The following is a 17,785-nucleotide window of genomic DNA, read 5'->3' on the forward strand; positions in this document are numbered from 1 at the left end:
TTCCTTAATGTGTCTGGATTGTTGGTTGCGTATGTTTCATTTCCGTCATTTGGGATATTATTAATATTCATATTACTTCTGTGAACTCTAGTGCTCGCTGCTGCAATGTACAAGGGATTACTGTTGTTTCATTGCATCAAATCTATGTATCTGATATAATCAAAGCACAAACAGTCAAAGATATATTGCATGAGGGCTTTTTGCTTTACTTAAAAAGAACATTTTACATTTTTGAAAATTCAGACATATGCTGTGAGTTAAGATGAAAGATTTGCAGGAATAGAACATGAACTTGAATTGCACACACTGCAGTGCTGACAGTCCAGCTGCCAGCTTTGTACATTTCCTCTGCCTGTGATGCACGGGCATAGAGGAGACATCTCAGTGTCTGAAGCAGAATTGATTGACCTGACTGTGTCTCTCAGCACTACACCAAAAATTGATTTTTGTGGATGCTATGCAACTGTCTCTGTAAGACTTAACGCCAGGCTCCCCTGCACCATCTGTTGCCAGCTACTTTTTTTAATATCAAAAACTGCTAATTAGCCAAATTATTCAGGGTATGCTGATAGAATAAATTGTTGTACAATCACCAAACACAGCTGGCAGCTAGCATTTATCTATTTTATCTATTTCTTTTTAGAAATTGCTGGAAATTTAGGTGACATTTCCAAAGGGGGGAAAAGTGTGTGAAACTAAAAGCAATCCAGGTCGGTGTCATTATTTAATGTCACCACTAAACCAGAGAAACTAAGTGTTTGTGTAATGGCGTTTCCTATGATATTAGGAGATGTCATATTTTGTGTAGCAGTGATCTTTAAAATGAAAGCTCAAAATGTTACCTGTCTATTAAAACAAGTATATCTCACACTTCTCACAGAGGTCTTACCTGCACCCTGTTGCTATCTTTCCCCCATGTCTTATTGAGGTCTTTAAAAAGTGGTGAAACAGCGCCCCCCCTAGATTGTACTACCAATGTCCATTAGCACGTGTGGTGGAAAGGGGTATTGCAGCCCCCGGAGAGAACCCAGGTGAAGCTCATGTTCTCTGATTACAAGAAGTCACCTGCGATTAAACAGTAAGACGCGGACATTTTTAATGTGGCGCTGTGGATTCACAGGACTGTGTAGAAGAAAAGTTGGACTTCACTCCAAAGAAATAGTACTTAGTTAACTAACTTAGCTAGGTAACTTGCAAACACATGATACAAACGGGAGACGTAGCTCGTTTTTCAGTACTGACCTGACTCCGCCTCCGTGAATAAAAGGACAGAGGACTACAAATGTGAGTTAAAGTTATTTTTATTATATGTTTAAGTTTATTTCAAGTGTTGCCAGGTTTGGTATACGAGTTATGTAGAGAGAGAGAGAGAGAGCTAGCTAAACTAACTATAATAGTGTGGCTCAAACAGTCTGCTTGTGTTTTAGCTGCGTTTGATTAAAGATGACATTTTTCATGTATAAATTGGTATCTTTATAAAGGTATAGACTTCCTATTGTATGACAGTTATTGACTGAGAGTACCTGACTGTGTTTGCAAAGGTGTGCTGGTACTCTCTCTTTAGTGTTGCCAGATTGGTTAAATGTTTTCCAACCCCACTCATTGTTAAAAAGCTAGATACAAATCTCATCTATAATACACATTAAAAATGAACTCATAACCAGTAGCAACTATATTGTGGTTCATCACAATCTTAGCTATGGTGTTAAAATGATTGTCCTACTTTAGACCTTGTGTTTTTAGATGGGCTGTCTGACTCTTCCTGAGACACATCACAGCTAAAATGAGCACTCACTTTGGGTTCACGGTTAACTGGCGCCCCTAAAATACCACCTGGTCCCATTCTGGTCCAGATTGCTTACCGTCTTTCGAATACTAAATTTATGTGGCCTTTCTTTGGATATCTTGTCATTTCTTAGCCACTTTCAGATAGGGTTGAAACGGTGTATGATTTTCATGGTACAATAACCATCTCAGAAAATATCACAGTTTCAAGGTATATGGTATTACACAATTATCATTGTTACGATGTCTTTACAGACATGAAACTAATACAAACTTATATTGTAGAACGCAATGCAGTACATAAGCAAATGCACGCAGAATTATATTTTTATACACGGTATACCTTGGAAGCGGTATATCGTTGCTGCGATACTTACAGATTAGAAGAGGGTGTTATTTCCATGTGACTGAGCGCCTGAGTTCAGGTTAATAACATCATCAGCAGGCACTCGTGACGAGTAATTACTGACAAAAAAAACAATATGTGGCTCTGTAGTGTTGCTCAGTATGGCACACATTACTGTTGATCACATAATATAGCAGCTCATGTTCCCTTGACTAAATGTCTGGAGTTAACGAGTCATGAACATTATGTGTGCAGTCACCCTGCGTGTTCTGTTGTGAACATCTGATCGCTTAAATAAAATTCTTATCAGTTTGCAACACCTGGCTTTATGACATTAATCGACATTTCTAATGTTCCATTAAATTAATGTAGCTGACCTGTGTGACATAATAGATTTATTTTTGAATGGGACATAATTGATTATGCTATGCAGGTTTTAGCAGACCAAAACAGCCTTTCTAATCGTCTAATTCGACTGGAATTGTCTTGTTTTACCTCTTTTCCTAAAAAAACAGCAAAAAATACATCTTCAGTCTGTGCCCCCTGGCTGTCAGACTGACTCCTGCCTCCTGTAAAAAGAAACACCGAAAACAATAGATAAGATGGGTGCTGCTGTATGCAGTTTCCTCTGTTAGCTGTGCAGAGTTTCCTCCGAACGATCAGAGGTGCCTGACATAAACACACAAAGTCATGTCGGAACATATACTACATATGGCTGTTTAATTCCTTCTGAAGCAGCTTCCTTGAATTGTCTATTTCCAGTGTAACACAAGCTAATCCTTACACGCTTGTCAAGTCCCCACATTGTAATACTGTGTCTTTTGCTTGGAAAGCTGCCGCATTAATTCAGTCTCACCTTGTTCTGTGAATGGGAAGGCATTAAAAGTCTCCCAAGTTCCTCATCCTTTTGTGCCACTCCCCAATGGCTATACCTAAAGTATGAATAGAAATGTTATTTCAGTAATTTGGAAAGAATCACATTTAAAAAGAGGCTCCATAAAACCCCCTGCTCTTGAAGAAATCCTCAAGAACAAGATGATTACGTATTCTCATGTGTGCACTGGCTGTTCTTATCAACTGATTAGATAGTTTAGGCAACAGCAGACTCATTTAATGAGGCTCAAAAGGGCCATTTACATTTTGTTACTGCATCCAAGGTTCATAAATATCACCAGGAAAGGCTCAGATTTTACTGATGGGTTATCTTTTAGAGGTTATACCAGGGCTCCAGACTAACTTTTGACATTGGTTGCACTGGTGCACCCAATGTTTTTTTTTTTTTTTTTTTTTAGGTGCACCAGTGCATAATTTAGATACACCCAATGATATATTTTAATTAAATTTCTTAACACATTATGTAAATGACTGTAAACAGGAATAAAGCTGCAGAGAAATGTTTTTCCTCATTTAAATCACAGCACACACAACAAGAAACTGCGATAATTGCTTCAATCATTTAAAATTAAAGAAGTGCTGATGTTTTTCGTGCTTGACAAACTCAAATAAATAAATCACCCTAAAATATTATTGGGGTAGTATAAAAAACAGGAACCATGGTGGTTTGACAGCATGAAAAGTGGAAGCAGTGCAGGGTGTGGCCTTGCAAATGCACACACAAACGCACAAATCAAATCCTGCTATACACTGACAAAATATGCACAGAAAATATGTTTATAGGCTAATATTCATTCAAAAGCAACTACTATCTGTTCACCCAGTTGGTGTTTGGTAAAACTATTTTAATAGGCTACATTGTTTTAATTAGACCTGCTAAATTTCAGGTGCACCTGGTGAACAATGAAAATGTTAAGGGCGCACATGACAAATTTTTGGGTGCATGTGCGACCAAAACAGTTACACTCTGGAGCTCTGGGTTAAAGTCAAAGTGAGTGAAGTTTCTAAATAGGTTTAGTTAGAGACGATTTGAGTTGTAGACAGTTCAAGATTAGCTGACAGCTCAAATCTTTCCTCACGTTCTACCACTTAATGTTTCTGGAAAGTATGAATGCCTAAACCGTAGTCAGGCCCTGAATTTTAACTGAAGGCATTTTTAATGTCCAAGGGGGAAGATGCTCTGCATTAATGGGCTGTAATTGCCAAAATGTTTCTGTGTTGCCCTCTCAATCCTTCATAAATATTGTAATTTATTTCCAGTGGATCTCTCTTCATTCAATTGATGCGCAGACAGTGTGGATAGGGACAGCTAGCACAGATCAACAACTGAGTTTTTGTTGTCAACAGAGCAACAGTGTGATTAGAGTGATGATCATGCCAGGCACAGTCCCAATCTGGTCAGGTGTACTCAAGGCTGAGCACTAAAGAGGAGGCAGGCTGTAATTTTTGGTCAGGCTAATGGGCTATTTCTCACCTCTGCAGAGCATAACTCTGCCATCTGCTGCAGGGAGTCTCTCTCAGCGCCTTGCCCCCTCTCTCTGGAACAGGGAATGGACAAATGGCAACCTGAGAGCTGCACTCAGCAGCTGAGTACAGGACATGGACTCTTTGCTATTCTCCTCGCCTCATCCTGCCTCCACCCAACCCTCCCCCTCATCCTACTTTTGTCAGTTTTATTCATACAGTTTGATATTACAAATCACAGATTTGCCTCAAGGGGCTTCACAATCTGCAAAGCATACTACACCCTCTATCCTTAGACCATCGATTCTGATAAGGAACAATTCCCCCCAAAACCCCTTTTTAAACAGGAAAAAAAATGGAGAAATCTCTGGACAACAGAGGAGGACTCTCTCTTCCAGGACAGACATGTAATAGATGCTCTAACTTCTCTTAAGATCCTTATAAACAGCCTGTTCAAGGTGGGAATGCTGCGTCATTATTCCGCCTCGCCATTATATAAAAGGTACAAAGACCACTGGGTTTTTTTAAAAAGCAGCTAGTCAGTTACCAACTAACTCAAACTCAGACTGCTCCCCAACTGTCTTCAGTTTCTCCTCCAACCTATTGATGATTGCAAAAACAAGGAGCTCACACAAATCCGCCATTGTTCACATCATGTCTGACACTTTGTTTGCAGTTGCAAAATGTGCATGGATAGCAAAAGCTTAGCTTGTCCTCAAAAAACATTGACACACAGTGACATGCATGCATGCATGCACAAGAATATCAGAGTTTCCCCTATGTAAATTGCAGGTTTCATGTATCACAATAACTCTATTCTCTTTCTGTGGACCTATTTCATGTTATTGCACTAGTCTAGTTGACGTTAAGTGTATTTATTGTGTGTTGGTAACTCTTTTCAGTAATTAAGCCCTTTGGAAATTAGCCTCGCTAGTGTGTACCAATCTCATTTTACAGTCCTTACATGCTTTTAGTCAATGCTGGCTATCAACTAAAGAGCTTCAATCTGAAGTCAAAGATGAACAGACATCAGCCCGCTCCCAACACACCCGCAGCACATTCGCCCACCCAAAGCAGTCAACCAAGGATGCTTCTTACAAACTTACAAGCTTATGTTTGTAAGAAATAAGATGATTAAACCACATATAGAGTGCAGCCTCTTCTGACAAAAGCTGCACCCATGTAGAAATCAAAAACAACTTGCAGTAAATTTTTCATTTGACAGTAAGTGGGTGTTATTGGATCTTTCTCACTGAGTCACGTTGGAGCACTCGACTAGAAATCCGGGGCAAACTGAACTTCACGACTCCCTTCGCGCTCTTCTTCCAGTCATTTCCTCCAACTCGTTACAGACGTCTGAAAACTAGCCCTGTGCTAAAATAAGCTGAGGAAGATCAGGTGTCTGCTTTGTGCCTTGGCCCACTCTGTTAAGTCTTCTGCGGTGAGCACAGATAAGCAAACCTGTGAGAGATGCTATCGGACCTTTGGGTTAAAGAAACTGACAACTCCATCACCTGTAGTCAGATCAGTAGGGAACTGGAGAGCAATGCATATAGAGCAGTTTGAGCTGAACCCTTATGATTCTCTGTATGGCCATTATGCTTCTCTGTGTGTCGCTTTGCACAAGATATAACTGCATATGAGGACATAGACTGTATGCAGCCTAGGAATAAATGAAGGGGAGGGGAGGCATTTATAGCTAACAACCTGACATGATGCCCTAATGTGCTGCAATTTGTCTTCTGTACTGTCTATGTTACAGATACACATTTACTGGGTAATACTGCACTGCAGAGCATGTATGATTACAGATGATCTGAAGAAATAGAGGTTAAAAAGTTAAAAATGTCATGCATTTCTCCAAGGTGACATTAAACATTGTTGCCCACATTAGATGTATAAAGATACTGCCTTTAGTGCCTCTCTGACCTCAGGACAATGGCAAGGTGAAATGTAGAAGGTTACACAACTGCAGGCCAGTCCAGGAGAAGAAAATTACAACAATTTAGCAGAGTGACAAGCCAGGCCTGGAGGCACAGAGCCATATCACTCATGTTCTCTCATGTATGACAGCCGGGGCACACTGGCCTCTCTGCTGCCTTAGGAATACAATAATGACTGCACACTGTGTGTGTTTATATCTACGTGAGCCTGTGTGCCTGTGCCCATATGTGTGAGTACATACTGTATGTGCCCAGACTGTGTTTACATGCATACATACATGTGAAGGTGAAGTGCTGCTGAAGCTAGCCTTGGCTGCGGATAACAAGAGGAGTCATGTTTCCTCTGATGAGCAACACAGTCAGACGATTAGGCTTTGTTTCTGTAATATGGTGGCGTTCTGCCTCCAGCCTGCAAGCTGAGGCTGAACACAGAGGCATCTGTATCCACGTCCTCTGAGTAGTCTGAACATGTACTTGGTATTCCTGATAGGACAGAGCTGGCTAACTGAGCTTTCCTGGCAGTCTGGTAGATCTGCAGAACGCAGCTCTGTGGTGGCACATTAGAATAGCAGTACAAAAAACAACAGCGGCTATGCATAGACTCTGAGTCAACTGAATGGGCTGTGTGTTCATGACAGGAGGAGAATAATTGGTCCAATTTATGCCGTGTGGATTTATGGCAAGCTGTCGCACATTTGGTACAGGCTTTAATGTTTTTTTTCCGTAGTCGACTTGGCATTGATGTGTCAGGGTTGAGATAAATGAGAGCATATAAACATGTGTGATGTTTTGAATGTTGCAGAGAGAAAAATCAGTGTTTGTGTGCAGGCAGACAAATTAAAATAATCATAATATTTTTTATCTTGCTAATAAACCCTGCAAAGCAGCCCAAATGGAAAGATGGAAATGTGATTCCGGCGACTGCAATAGTAATCTGAAAATGTCATCATCGTCGTGGTGCATGCGCTCGCTCTCATATCATTTCAGTGTATCCCAGAGCCAAGTCCAACTGAACTGTACTGTGATCCTGTCTCTTGCATATGGATTGCATCTTAGGCTTTTCTGTCCTGCAAGGTTTTAGAAGTGTGATCAATGAAATGTACTCCAGTGGAAGCAAGAGTGAGACGCAAAGCCATGTACTGATAACTGACAGACCTTAAGAATAATATATTCCTCCTGCAGACTTGTTATGTTGATCTGTATCTTTGCATCTATCAGTTCAGTTCTTGGCTGCTGATGTGAAATACTGAAGTAAAGAATATTTATGTTGCTGTGCATGTGTGCACTGTACATTAATAATAAATTATTCTGCTTTTGAGTTGGCTCGCATAATAAGCTCTCTTCTGAATTCAGAAAAATCCTTACACCGTACTTTGAATGTAAGAATACTGGACAGGTTCATGAAATGAGTGTTCTTTGTGTAATCCGAGGTTAGGCATATGTTTACATTTAGGATTTTTATTTTTCCTGAGGTTACGTAAATCTATTATTCCATTATTATTTAGCACAATGGGGATGTCCCAACCCACTCTTACTGTTTAGAAATTGGGCCATTCCAGCAATGCTTTGATGGATCATGTATGTTTGTCAAAAATGCCCCATCGCGCTCTGTTATTACACACTGGAGCCATGCAGCTTTCTGAGCTATTTAATAATAAGTGAAGCACAGTTGCTGTAAAATTAATAAGCAGCAGCTAGAAGTTTTGAATTGGTGGTAACTGAAAGGTTAAAAAAAGTTCTGCAGGTGTCTCAAGTGTTGCTACTGGTTGAAAACTCTATTTGAACTTTAGCATTTTGTTCATGCTGGAGATGGAGAGGAGCAATCCAAGACTACCTACCACAACAGATCCACTGTCACGGAGATAAATCACCATGTTTCAGTGATATATTATTTCTTTTGATAACATACTGCCTCCCCACTAAATGAAAATGCACCAAACTCTGCAGACTTTATCATATGGATTGATGTGAAAATTGAGAGCAATTTTCCTCATGGTAGAATGATGGAAACTTTCAGAACTCTTTTGCTCTCAAACCTTTTTTTGGGGGGAAAAAACAAACAAACAAAATCTACTGTCTCTCCTGAATATGCCAGATCTTTGAAATATTTTTTTGTATCGCCTTAATAGCTCAAACCTCAGTTGCTGTTTTAGCTGTAATGTTATTGCTTCTAATGTAAGAGGGTTCAGTTTTTAAGAGTGTCCTTGACGGCTTGGGACGGGCAATATGGCCAAAAAAATATTATCTTAATCTACTTAATAGGGATGGGAGGATATGGTATTATTGCAGGTGGTGATTAAAACACTCAGGATAAGTTGATCATGGAAAAAATTTCCATTGCTGTGATATTTAATTTATAATCTATAAATGTAGGAGGACCTTGTTGTTTATGTTTTGAAGGGTTAGACTTTAAAGGATGTAAAATAATAAAGATACTTGTTTCTTATCAAAATGTAAGGTTAAGTGATTCCAGTATGTTTACTGCCATTTCAAGAGTTTTAAAGCAACATTATGTTTTTTTATCTTTAAAATAACAGCTTCAAAATCATTTTGATGGTACAGTGTCTTGTAATAGGGTGACTGGTGTCTCTGTCTCAGCCACTCCGCCCCCTATCACTTGTTTCTGCACTATGTAACTTCATAGAGAGGGTAGGAACAGCGTTACATACATGTTTACTTCAAGATACAAGTTTTCAACACATATCATTGCTATGATGTAATGAGTTTTGTTTGTGGATGGCACTTACATTACATCTGAGAAATTGTTACAGACCTGGGATTTGTATTTATGACAGTGTTGTTGCACTCAGAGACTGTGGGGGGCGGCAAATCACACAAAATGTCAATTTCAACATTATGTTGCTTTAAGCATATTTTGATGATTATAGGAATATTCACGTAAATTGGAATTAGTTTGGCATGGGTAATAGTGACATGAACTTTTTAATATTGTCCAATGCTTCCTGTTGAATCACAATCCACAATCTAAATGTATTTTTGTTTACATTTTGAAACGGCCGGTAGACTAAAGTCAGACTTCAAATAGCCTGACTTACTCCATTTAGACCATTAAAACAATATTGCATTAAAGATAGTTCTTTTTTGGCATAAGCTCCTCATCTGCCATGCCTCTAGATGTAACTCAACATTTTACAATGTCACCTAAGGAAGTGCCATGTGAAGTAATTTGTCCAGTCAGCATAGCCATCTTGTTGACTGTGAAGTTTGGAAAACTGAAGTTAGAGGACATTAAATACCCCAATATCAATGATTGGCCTGAAAGGTAGATTGTGGATGCCTTCATGATTAATCACAATCTAAAATCTTCCACCTCTATATAAACTACCTTCACCTAAATGTTCATGAAACAAATAATGTAAGGTAAGTTTTTAAAAATTTTAAATACTGAGTTAATGTCACATTATGCAAATGAAAGGTTTAAAAGATAATACATTACATTTCTTATGCCGTCTGCACAAGTGCTTACTGATTCTGGGTATTGCTCAGTTTCACCTGACAAACACCTAACCATCCTATAACAGCTGCAATCATGAAGCAGTGCAGTGGGAGACAGCCTGTGAGCTATTGATGGCTGCTGAAGTGGAAATATGGAACTTTCCCTCTGTTCTCTGCAGCGCTGCACAGGATAAATTGTAGGATTCATACTGAGATTCTCACCTTCGCCCACATCACCGGGGCCTGCTGCTGCTTCCTTTACAGAAGCTCCTCGCATCGATTGCTCTGATATCCCTCAGCACCCAGCGCTCGCTTGAATCCCAGTGTTTTTTTTCCACGGAAGATTAATAAGGGGCACAGCGGAGGGTCGCTGGAAACGGCAGATGAAAAGAAACACGGTTCAGAGAGAAGGTCGTCTGTAGACCCCGCACACCTTTTTAAAAGTGCACGTGATCCCCACATCACATGGGCAAACTTGGTGGGGGCTGATACGTTTAATACATTATTTTATCTCTCACTTCAAAGGCACACAAACACTCACTCGATTGTTGTTGTTTTTTTGCGTGAGATTTTTCTTCACTCTCAGCATGAAGCATGTTCTCATTCCCCAGGTAACTCTGGGAAAGACAAGATTAATCCCGGACACACTGCTCGGAGTTCTTTCCATCGCCCCGACAAACCTCCCATTCCTCATGTCTGACGGTGACCTTTCCTTTGCCGACTGCACAACGGTTATTTCAGTAATAACTAGGCATCATTCAAGGCTACGCTCTCAGCAAACAACACCGGCAACACTGTTTTCTGTTTTCAAATTGTTGATGTGGATTCAGCAATACGTTGTTTTTAAGCTTGCAGTTTTTTTTTGTTTTGTTTTTTAACTTAAGAATGTAGAGATTCAAAGGCTGTGAGGTTCTTAGAGGGAAGAAGCAGATGGATAAGAACTGTCTGTTGAGTGACTCCAGGAAATTAAAACTGTCTTTATTACCTCTCATTCTCATCCTCCAGCCACCCACCCTCCATTCACACACACTAGCACGCACAACATTGCACTATTACCACTACAATACAGCCATGCGTCGCAGCTCCATAAGCTCGGAGAGAGAGAGAGAGAGAGAGAGAGAGAGAAGGAGAAAATGTCAGGATTATATGAAAGCGTGAGCCGTAATGAGATGATAATGGCTTCTCCCATGCTGACGAGTTGACAGAAGGATGAACAGGCTTCTGGGATGTTGCTGTCAATAACCTGCTGAAGCAGATAAAATGACATTACAGTCAATTAGCTCTCGAGTTTGCATGGATGCATCCTGTAGCTCCGCGTTCGCTAACGCAACATTTGAACCCCCACAGATCGTGATGACACTTGCTGTTTTGCTGTCATAAGCACGGTCAAACATGTTTTACATTCTGTAAACAAATGACGCTGGTGTATTATGTAATGGCAAATTTGAAAGATTCAGGCAGTAGCTATAAGGATGACGTTTGGATGATCGGTAAGATGGCTTTCCGATTGTCCCTGATATGTAACGTTTTTTTTTTTTTATGTCAATCAAAAACCTAATGAGCAGCGGACTGGAAAAAGCCGAGTACATTGTTAGTGTAAATATTTGATTACAACACCTCAGTGAATACACTATGACTTGCTCTTCACTTGTGCTGAAGTGTTTACGCAAAACCTTGCAGGCGATACATTTTTCTTTCTTTTAATGAACATCTTGTTTCACTTTTATTGATCTTTCAGACTTCACAGTGCTTATCACACAAACACTCCTTGTTTCAACAGAAATGAATCCATAGGCACCTTGGCAAAAATGGAGCAAAGCAGTAAAAAAAAAAAAAGCAAGTCACATATTTTTTTGACCCCAAGTGTAGAGTCTGTTTCATCTTGGTAAACTCACCTCCACTCCTCTCCACTCCCCTTTCCCTTTCAGTGCGCCTCTCGCTCCCTCCATGCGCTCAAATCACCATCTGGGGAAGCCTGATAAGCTCCGAGGCAGACACCAGCATTTGGGCGTTGAGTTGAAGAGCTGCCTTGAGACAGCCGGCAGGTTAACCCGACCAACGAGCAACCTTTCCGAGCATGGAGGTTAGGAAGTGGCAACACAGCTCATTCTCTGCCTGTTTGTTTCTGTCTTGTCGATGTGTCTCTTTGTCTCTATATTTTCCTCCTGCTCTTTCATTTCCTCTCCATCCCCACACAGGGAGTCTATAAGACTGCACCCTATTTAAAGTGAAGAGATTTGCGTCGGACATATTTGTTAAAGGGACTTAGAGTATGTGTCATCCAGCAGGTGTGAGAGCTTATCCTCCTTCTGACAGCTTATGTCCTTCCCAATCTGAGGAATTTTCTCTACTGAAGGCCATAATTAAACAAAGCTCATGTTTATTCATTTGATCCTTAAACCCAGACATAATTAACACTGGAGCTCAGTTGTCACAAGCTGGAGTACATGTGTCCAAACTATTAGTCACAACCCTCTTTGTTGAAATCCTGCATGGAATGGATTTGGGTGTAGTTCGCTGAAGGTCTCCGGAAAGCTGCGTGTCTGACACGCATAAATACACTTGCAAATGATACTTTGCAAGACCTCACTGTGCTTTCACCAGCCTTAGTGTGCATTAAATTTGGTTGCAGTTTCCTTCATAAGGGTCCGGATTATGCCCTTGCTTGAAGTTTGGCTGGAATTTCTCTGTGGCGCTGTCCATGGTCCTGCATAGCAAATACTTCCATTAACAACCCATTAACTCCAGTACACTCTTTTCTCTTCCTCATCACTGTTTCTGTCCTTTTTGCTGCATCACTGTCTTTCCCACACACAAACAGCACATTGCAACTAATTAATGAAATTCTAGTTCTGTCTAAATTTAATCCGAAGGCTACCATCTGAATGTGGCAGCTGGGAGAAAAGTCAGGGAAGACCCCTGGGGCAGAGTGTGCCCATGTTTCACCTCAGAGGCCTCTCTGAATTTTTCTGCTCCTCTCACTCTGTGCCGCTCTTTGACCTCTTAATGGGCTGCACTTACACTGTGGTTTCGCTGATGAAAACTCCAAGTGACAAAGAGCATTTCTGTCTTAACCTCCCTCGTAACTTAAAACAAAAACATTCAATAAATAATTCAATGGAGGAATGAATAAATAAGTAAATTGCCAGATATAAAATTAAAAACTATCATGAATAGTTGAATTCAGAAGCAGTAAAAAACAATGTTGCTCAATTCAATAAATTTAGGTATGCTGTCTTGATCTGGTCTGAACATTATTGGCTAACGTTAGATAGATATTGCTTGATAGTGGGCATTACTGAGACAGTTCACTGACTACATGACTGTTGTATATTTGTTTTTTGGCTAACCGTGATTTTCATCATTGATCTGTTGTTTAATTTATTGATAGCCAAATTAATAGTTTGGTCTAAAATGTTATAAAATAATGAAAAATGTCCACAAGAACAAAGTGATATCTCACAGTTTCTTGTTTTGTCCGAAAGTTGACTGGTTTACAATGACATAAAACAGAAAAATGGCAAATCCTAAAAAACTGATTTGCGTTTTTACTTGGAAATAAATGACAGTAGACTAATTAATCAATTGCATACAGAAAATTGTCAATTATTTTGCCAATTGACTAATTAGTTGGACTATTTTTCCTATGCAGCACAGTTGCACATTTTGTCAAGATGCCAGGTGAAACTCTTCCAACATTTTTTGGCAAGTTTCCTGACAATTTATAGACCAAACGATTAATCAAGGATATACTACAAATTAATTGATAATTAAAAAAATTGTTACTCGCAGCCATCGTGACAAAATAATTTTCTGTTGATGCACTAATTGATTAATCAACCACTTGACATTTCATCCAAACTCTCACAACTGGTACACAAAGAATAAGGGCTGTTTTTAGCTGAAAATCCACATGCCCAGTCCTGAAAAAAGAAATCAAATGTACACAGATGTATTTGGATATTTGTCATAAATATCAAGACCAAAAATTGCTGATAATTTGCCAAAAAACAATTTTGTGTTTGATGGGTCAACAATGTTTTTGACATTGAACCTTGATTTACAGTATGTTTTACTATTTAATCCAGACCACCTGATGTAAGCCCTCCATCTAGTTAAATCCTCAGTTTCTTGCGTTTTAATACCATTCTGCATAATTATTTTGTTCTGCATAATGGTTCAATTGAAAAGTAAATATCAGATACCATAACTGGTATTTACTTTATTTTAATTTCAATGGTCTTGTCAATCAATAGACTTGTTGTTCCAGCTCTACTTAACTGCATACTGTACCTTCACAAGGACGCATGTTTGGCAGTATTTGTTCTGTCCTCGTGTTTCTTTCACTGCCTGCTGGCATTGTGTGAACAACTGCTCAGTAATGGCCGCTATGAATGCATCCTTGCTTTTTACATGATTGCTGCTACATTATGTTTGTCAATACATTTATGTGTAGCAGCAATGCCTCCCATTCAAAGTATCAGCGCAATATTCATATCAAGTGATCCATAACATCACCGATTCAGGCTGTGACCTTAATTTAGAAGAATGAGAATGTTTTGATGCATCCTAATGTCTGCACTCACAGATGTGCCTTTCTACTCCTGCCTTTCATGGATCTCTTTGAAACGCCTTTCTTTGTTGTGCTGGCTGCATCAAAACATGTCATGGCATTCCCCCCAATGACTATTTTTTGTTTTTTCATATTCTCTTTATTGACAGGTTCAATCAGCACAGTAAACACATTTTGTTGTAACATTCAAAATCATCCTTCTTCTTGCTTCAATCGACAAATTTTATCCCTTCTCTTTTAACTCCACTTCATGTGTTTCAGTGTCTTAGCATATCTCTTGAACCAGAGAAAAACTAATTAAATATGTAGTCCAATCAGCATGAACTTTTTCATATGAAACCACTGCAGTGTGAATTCTGCCTTTTCTAGCATCCCTAAATGGACTGCGTTCCACGAGGCAAGACCGGGCATCCCAGAGGATATCTAAAGAGATCTAGACAACCCTTCCTGGACACTCACTTATTCATGTTGGGATGTGGGAGGAAGGAGGGAAGGATACACGGCAGCCCAGTAAGCCCAAGGCCATATGGTCTAATGCGATGCAGGATGAGTGTGCTGAAAGGCTTGCAGGACAGATATCAGATAAGGTCAGGGAAAAAAGGATTTGCGAACCATTCCTGGGGATTTGATAAGTAGACCATTGCCGACATGTCCCCTGTAACAGTGACACCTCGGGCTTAGTATGAGGATATCAAAGGTCCGATGGGCAGTGGAAATTAGTTGGGTGGACTCTGCAGCGGGTGATGGCGTACAGATTGGTGATTTTAAGATTTGAACTCACGGCACACTTGGCTACGGACTTCACTGATGGGTCATTTGGACGACTTAAACTAAAACTAAGAAGTTTAAATAAAAATCTCTAGAAAATGAAACATCATCCCTCATGTAAATCACGCTGGGTCGAGTGAGGACCAAGGCTGAGATGATGCTGAATATCTTTAAGCTACACAGTGCAAAGGAAAAAAAACTGTGTGGATATTGAAAAAGAAAATCAGAACAGTATGATCAAAGGTCTAATGTCCTCACATTTAAAACCAAGTTTCATTTGGACTCCTTCCATCAACTTAACAGGCACTCTGGCAGCTGTTTCTGAAGTCCTATAACCTCTGATGATAATTATGACCCCCATACCATAGAGAGGGGATTTATTCAAATTAGTCATGTCATTATCCCCAAGATCACTCCACTAAATATTACTTACTGATGTCTAGTCTGTGACAAAATGTCCTCCTCTGCACCGTCTGACCGTGTCACTGCAAACCCTGGGGAAAGTTAAGCTGAATGTACTAACTATGCAAGCATCAAAATATTGGCAGACATCAACAAATCAACTCATCCTTCAAGAAATTGACTCCCGAAGGGAAAAGAAATGAAAGACACTCATACTGATATTTAATTTCCACTTCCTTCACCATCCATCGCACGTCAAAGAGCGTTGAGGTTGAGGAATCCTGCTTCACATTGAAGCAGCTTTTAATGGCAGACACGATACAGGACTGTAAGAAGTGCTGCAACGTCCTTGTGCATCTGACTGGCACAGTCTAGATAACTGAGGTTACAGTGTGAATATAGAATAATGAACATAGACAAAAGGAAGATGGATCACATTAATCTGAGCAGCAGAGCCCCCTCCCCAGCTCTTCATCTCCTTTTTTTTTTTTTTTCTTTTTTCTTTTTTACTGTGAATACTGCAGTTGTGTAGCTGACACCGCAGCCTTCCCATTTGATGAGCAATTAGCATACCCTCGCCTGAGTTTGTATCGTGATGATCCATTCATTTCCGTGGTGTAATTATGTGTATAAGGCTGCTCATTTGGAAAACATTGAACTCATCAATCTTTTTGCACCCGTTTTCTAATTCGGCCCATTGAGAGAACCCTGGGGGACACCAAAACCGCACTTAATTGTCCTCATTCCAGACAGCTTCTAATTACACCCAGTGCTTTAGATCTCGTTAGAAAAAGTTCAAGATCCTCCTTGCCTTTTTTTTTTCTTTCCCTCTCTCTTATAGAACGGTTCTCAATGTGTAGGGTGAGAGCAACAGGGAGAGAGAGAAATTCCCTCGTCACCTTGCCCTCTGGCAGCTGCGCCCTGGATAAACAAACACGCGTCGCTGCACATCAGTCAGCCGGTTGGGAGCTGAGGCTTGATTAAAAAGCTCCCTCCGCTGTTTCTCCATGGCCTTGCTCCTGTGAGTGCCCAGATAAATAAATTAATGAATAGCTCTTGTTGAACTAGTGGAGGGACGGTGTTGGTTGTCTCAACAGCTACTGTATTGTGTCGAGTTCACGTGATCGAGTGGCAAGTGGAGCACATTGAGCCACACTGTAAATCAGCCCCGATTAGCGCTTAAGGAGATGATTACCGCTTACCTCTTCTCTGCTGCTCTCATCTTCAGATTCAGCTAATGTTGCTCCCATCCCCCTAAAAGTCACTGCCTACAGTACATCTCCTGGTTAAAGTAAAACCTTGCTGATTGAACCTTGACCAGCTTTGTGTCATTACAGTGTGGGTTGTTTATGCAAAATGAAGAATATTGAACCTCCCATGTTGCCTGCACCCAGAGCTCCCTGCTCATTTGCAAGCAAAAGTCTGCCAGAAGGTCGTACTTTCACTCTTTTTGTATGCCAGCTTTTATGGACAGTTGAGAGGGATGCGAGTGAGTGGAATAGGGACAGCAATTTATTATAAACATGGCAAGGTTGCAGTGTGTAAGGAACAGTTGACCGGCTAGCTGTTTGCAGGGCGGGCTGCTGCAGGCCTGGCCTGCCGTTATACCTTTCGAACCCAGAGACTGCAGTTGTGACAGTCACAGTGGTCACTATATTTACCAAGGCAATGTTGTCTCACAATCTGCTGCATCAGCTCCATTGCTGTTTGTTAAACGGTGAGAAAAACACAACCCACAGACAACATTTTTTTATGGTTAGGTAGCACAGATTTAAATATATTTGCATCTTTCTCCTGCATAGACAGCCGGGTTTTATGAAAAGACTGTCTTTCCAGTGATCAAATACCCCTTTTAAGGAATACAGACATCAGAAACTGACAAGGAGCCCCTTTAAGTTTAAATCTGAACATACAGTTGGAAACTTTTGTTTCTGTGGGGGACATGAGAGAATAGGACTGAAGCTGGCCCTAATCAGGCTACAAAAGCAGCCAGGGATGAGACTCATCTCTCTGTTGAGAGGCAGCAAGAGGCTTTATATAAGGCATAATGCTCAGCAGGGAAACCTTGGTTTTTTTAGAACATATCAAACTGTTTATTTCACACAATGACACCCCATACAGCGCAATCACCCATTAGAAGACATTGTTTCTATT

The 17,785-nt window shown here is 40.2% G+C and overlaps 1 protein-coding gene across 6 annotated transcripts in view; it reads left to right on the forward strand.

Moving 5' to 3' along the window:
* Positions 1 to 1,143: 1,143 nt before the first annotated feature.
* Positions 1,144 to 17,785, forward strand: part of LOC141018075 (MAM domain-containing glycosylphosphatidylinositol anchor protein 2-like) — a 253,791-nt gene continuing 237,149 nt past the window's right edge. For 3 of the 6 annotated variants that reach the window (XM_073492947.1, XM_073492948.1, XM_073492953.1), the window contains exons 1-2: positions 1,144 to 1,284; positions 11,817 to 11,971. In XM_073492947.1, coding sequence (XP_073349048.1) covers positions 11,836 to 11,971 — 136 coding nt within the window. In that variant the 5' untranslated portion in view covers positions 1,144 to 1,284; positions 11,817 to 11,835. Of the gene's footprint in view, positions 1,285 to 11,816; positions 11,972 to 17,785 lie in introns of those variants that run through there. The other 3 variants (XM_073492949.1, XM_073492951.1, XM_073492950.1) reach the window with 2 other exon arrangements.

Source organism: Pagrus major, chromosome 22 (genome assembly GCF_040436345.1).
Source record: "Pagrus major chromosome 22, Pma_NU_1.0".
NCBI lineage: Eukaryota > Metazoa > Chordata > Actinopteri > Spariformes > Sparidae > Pagrus > Pagrus major.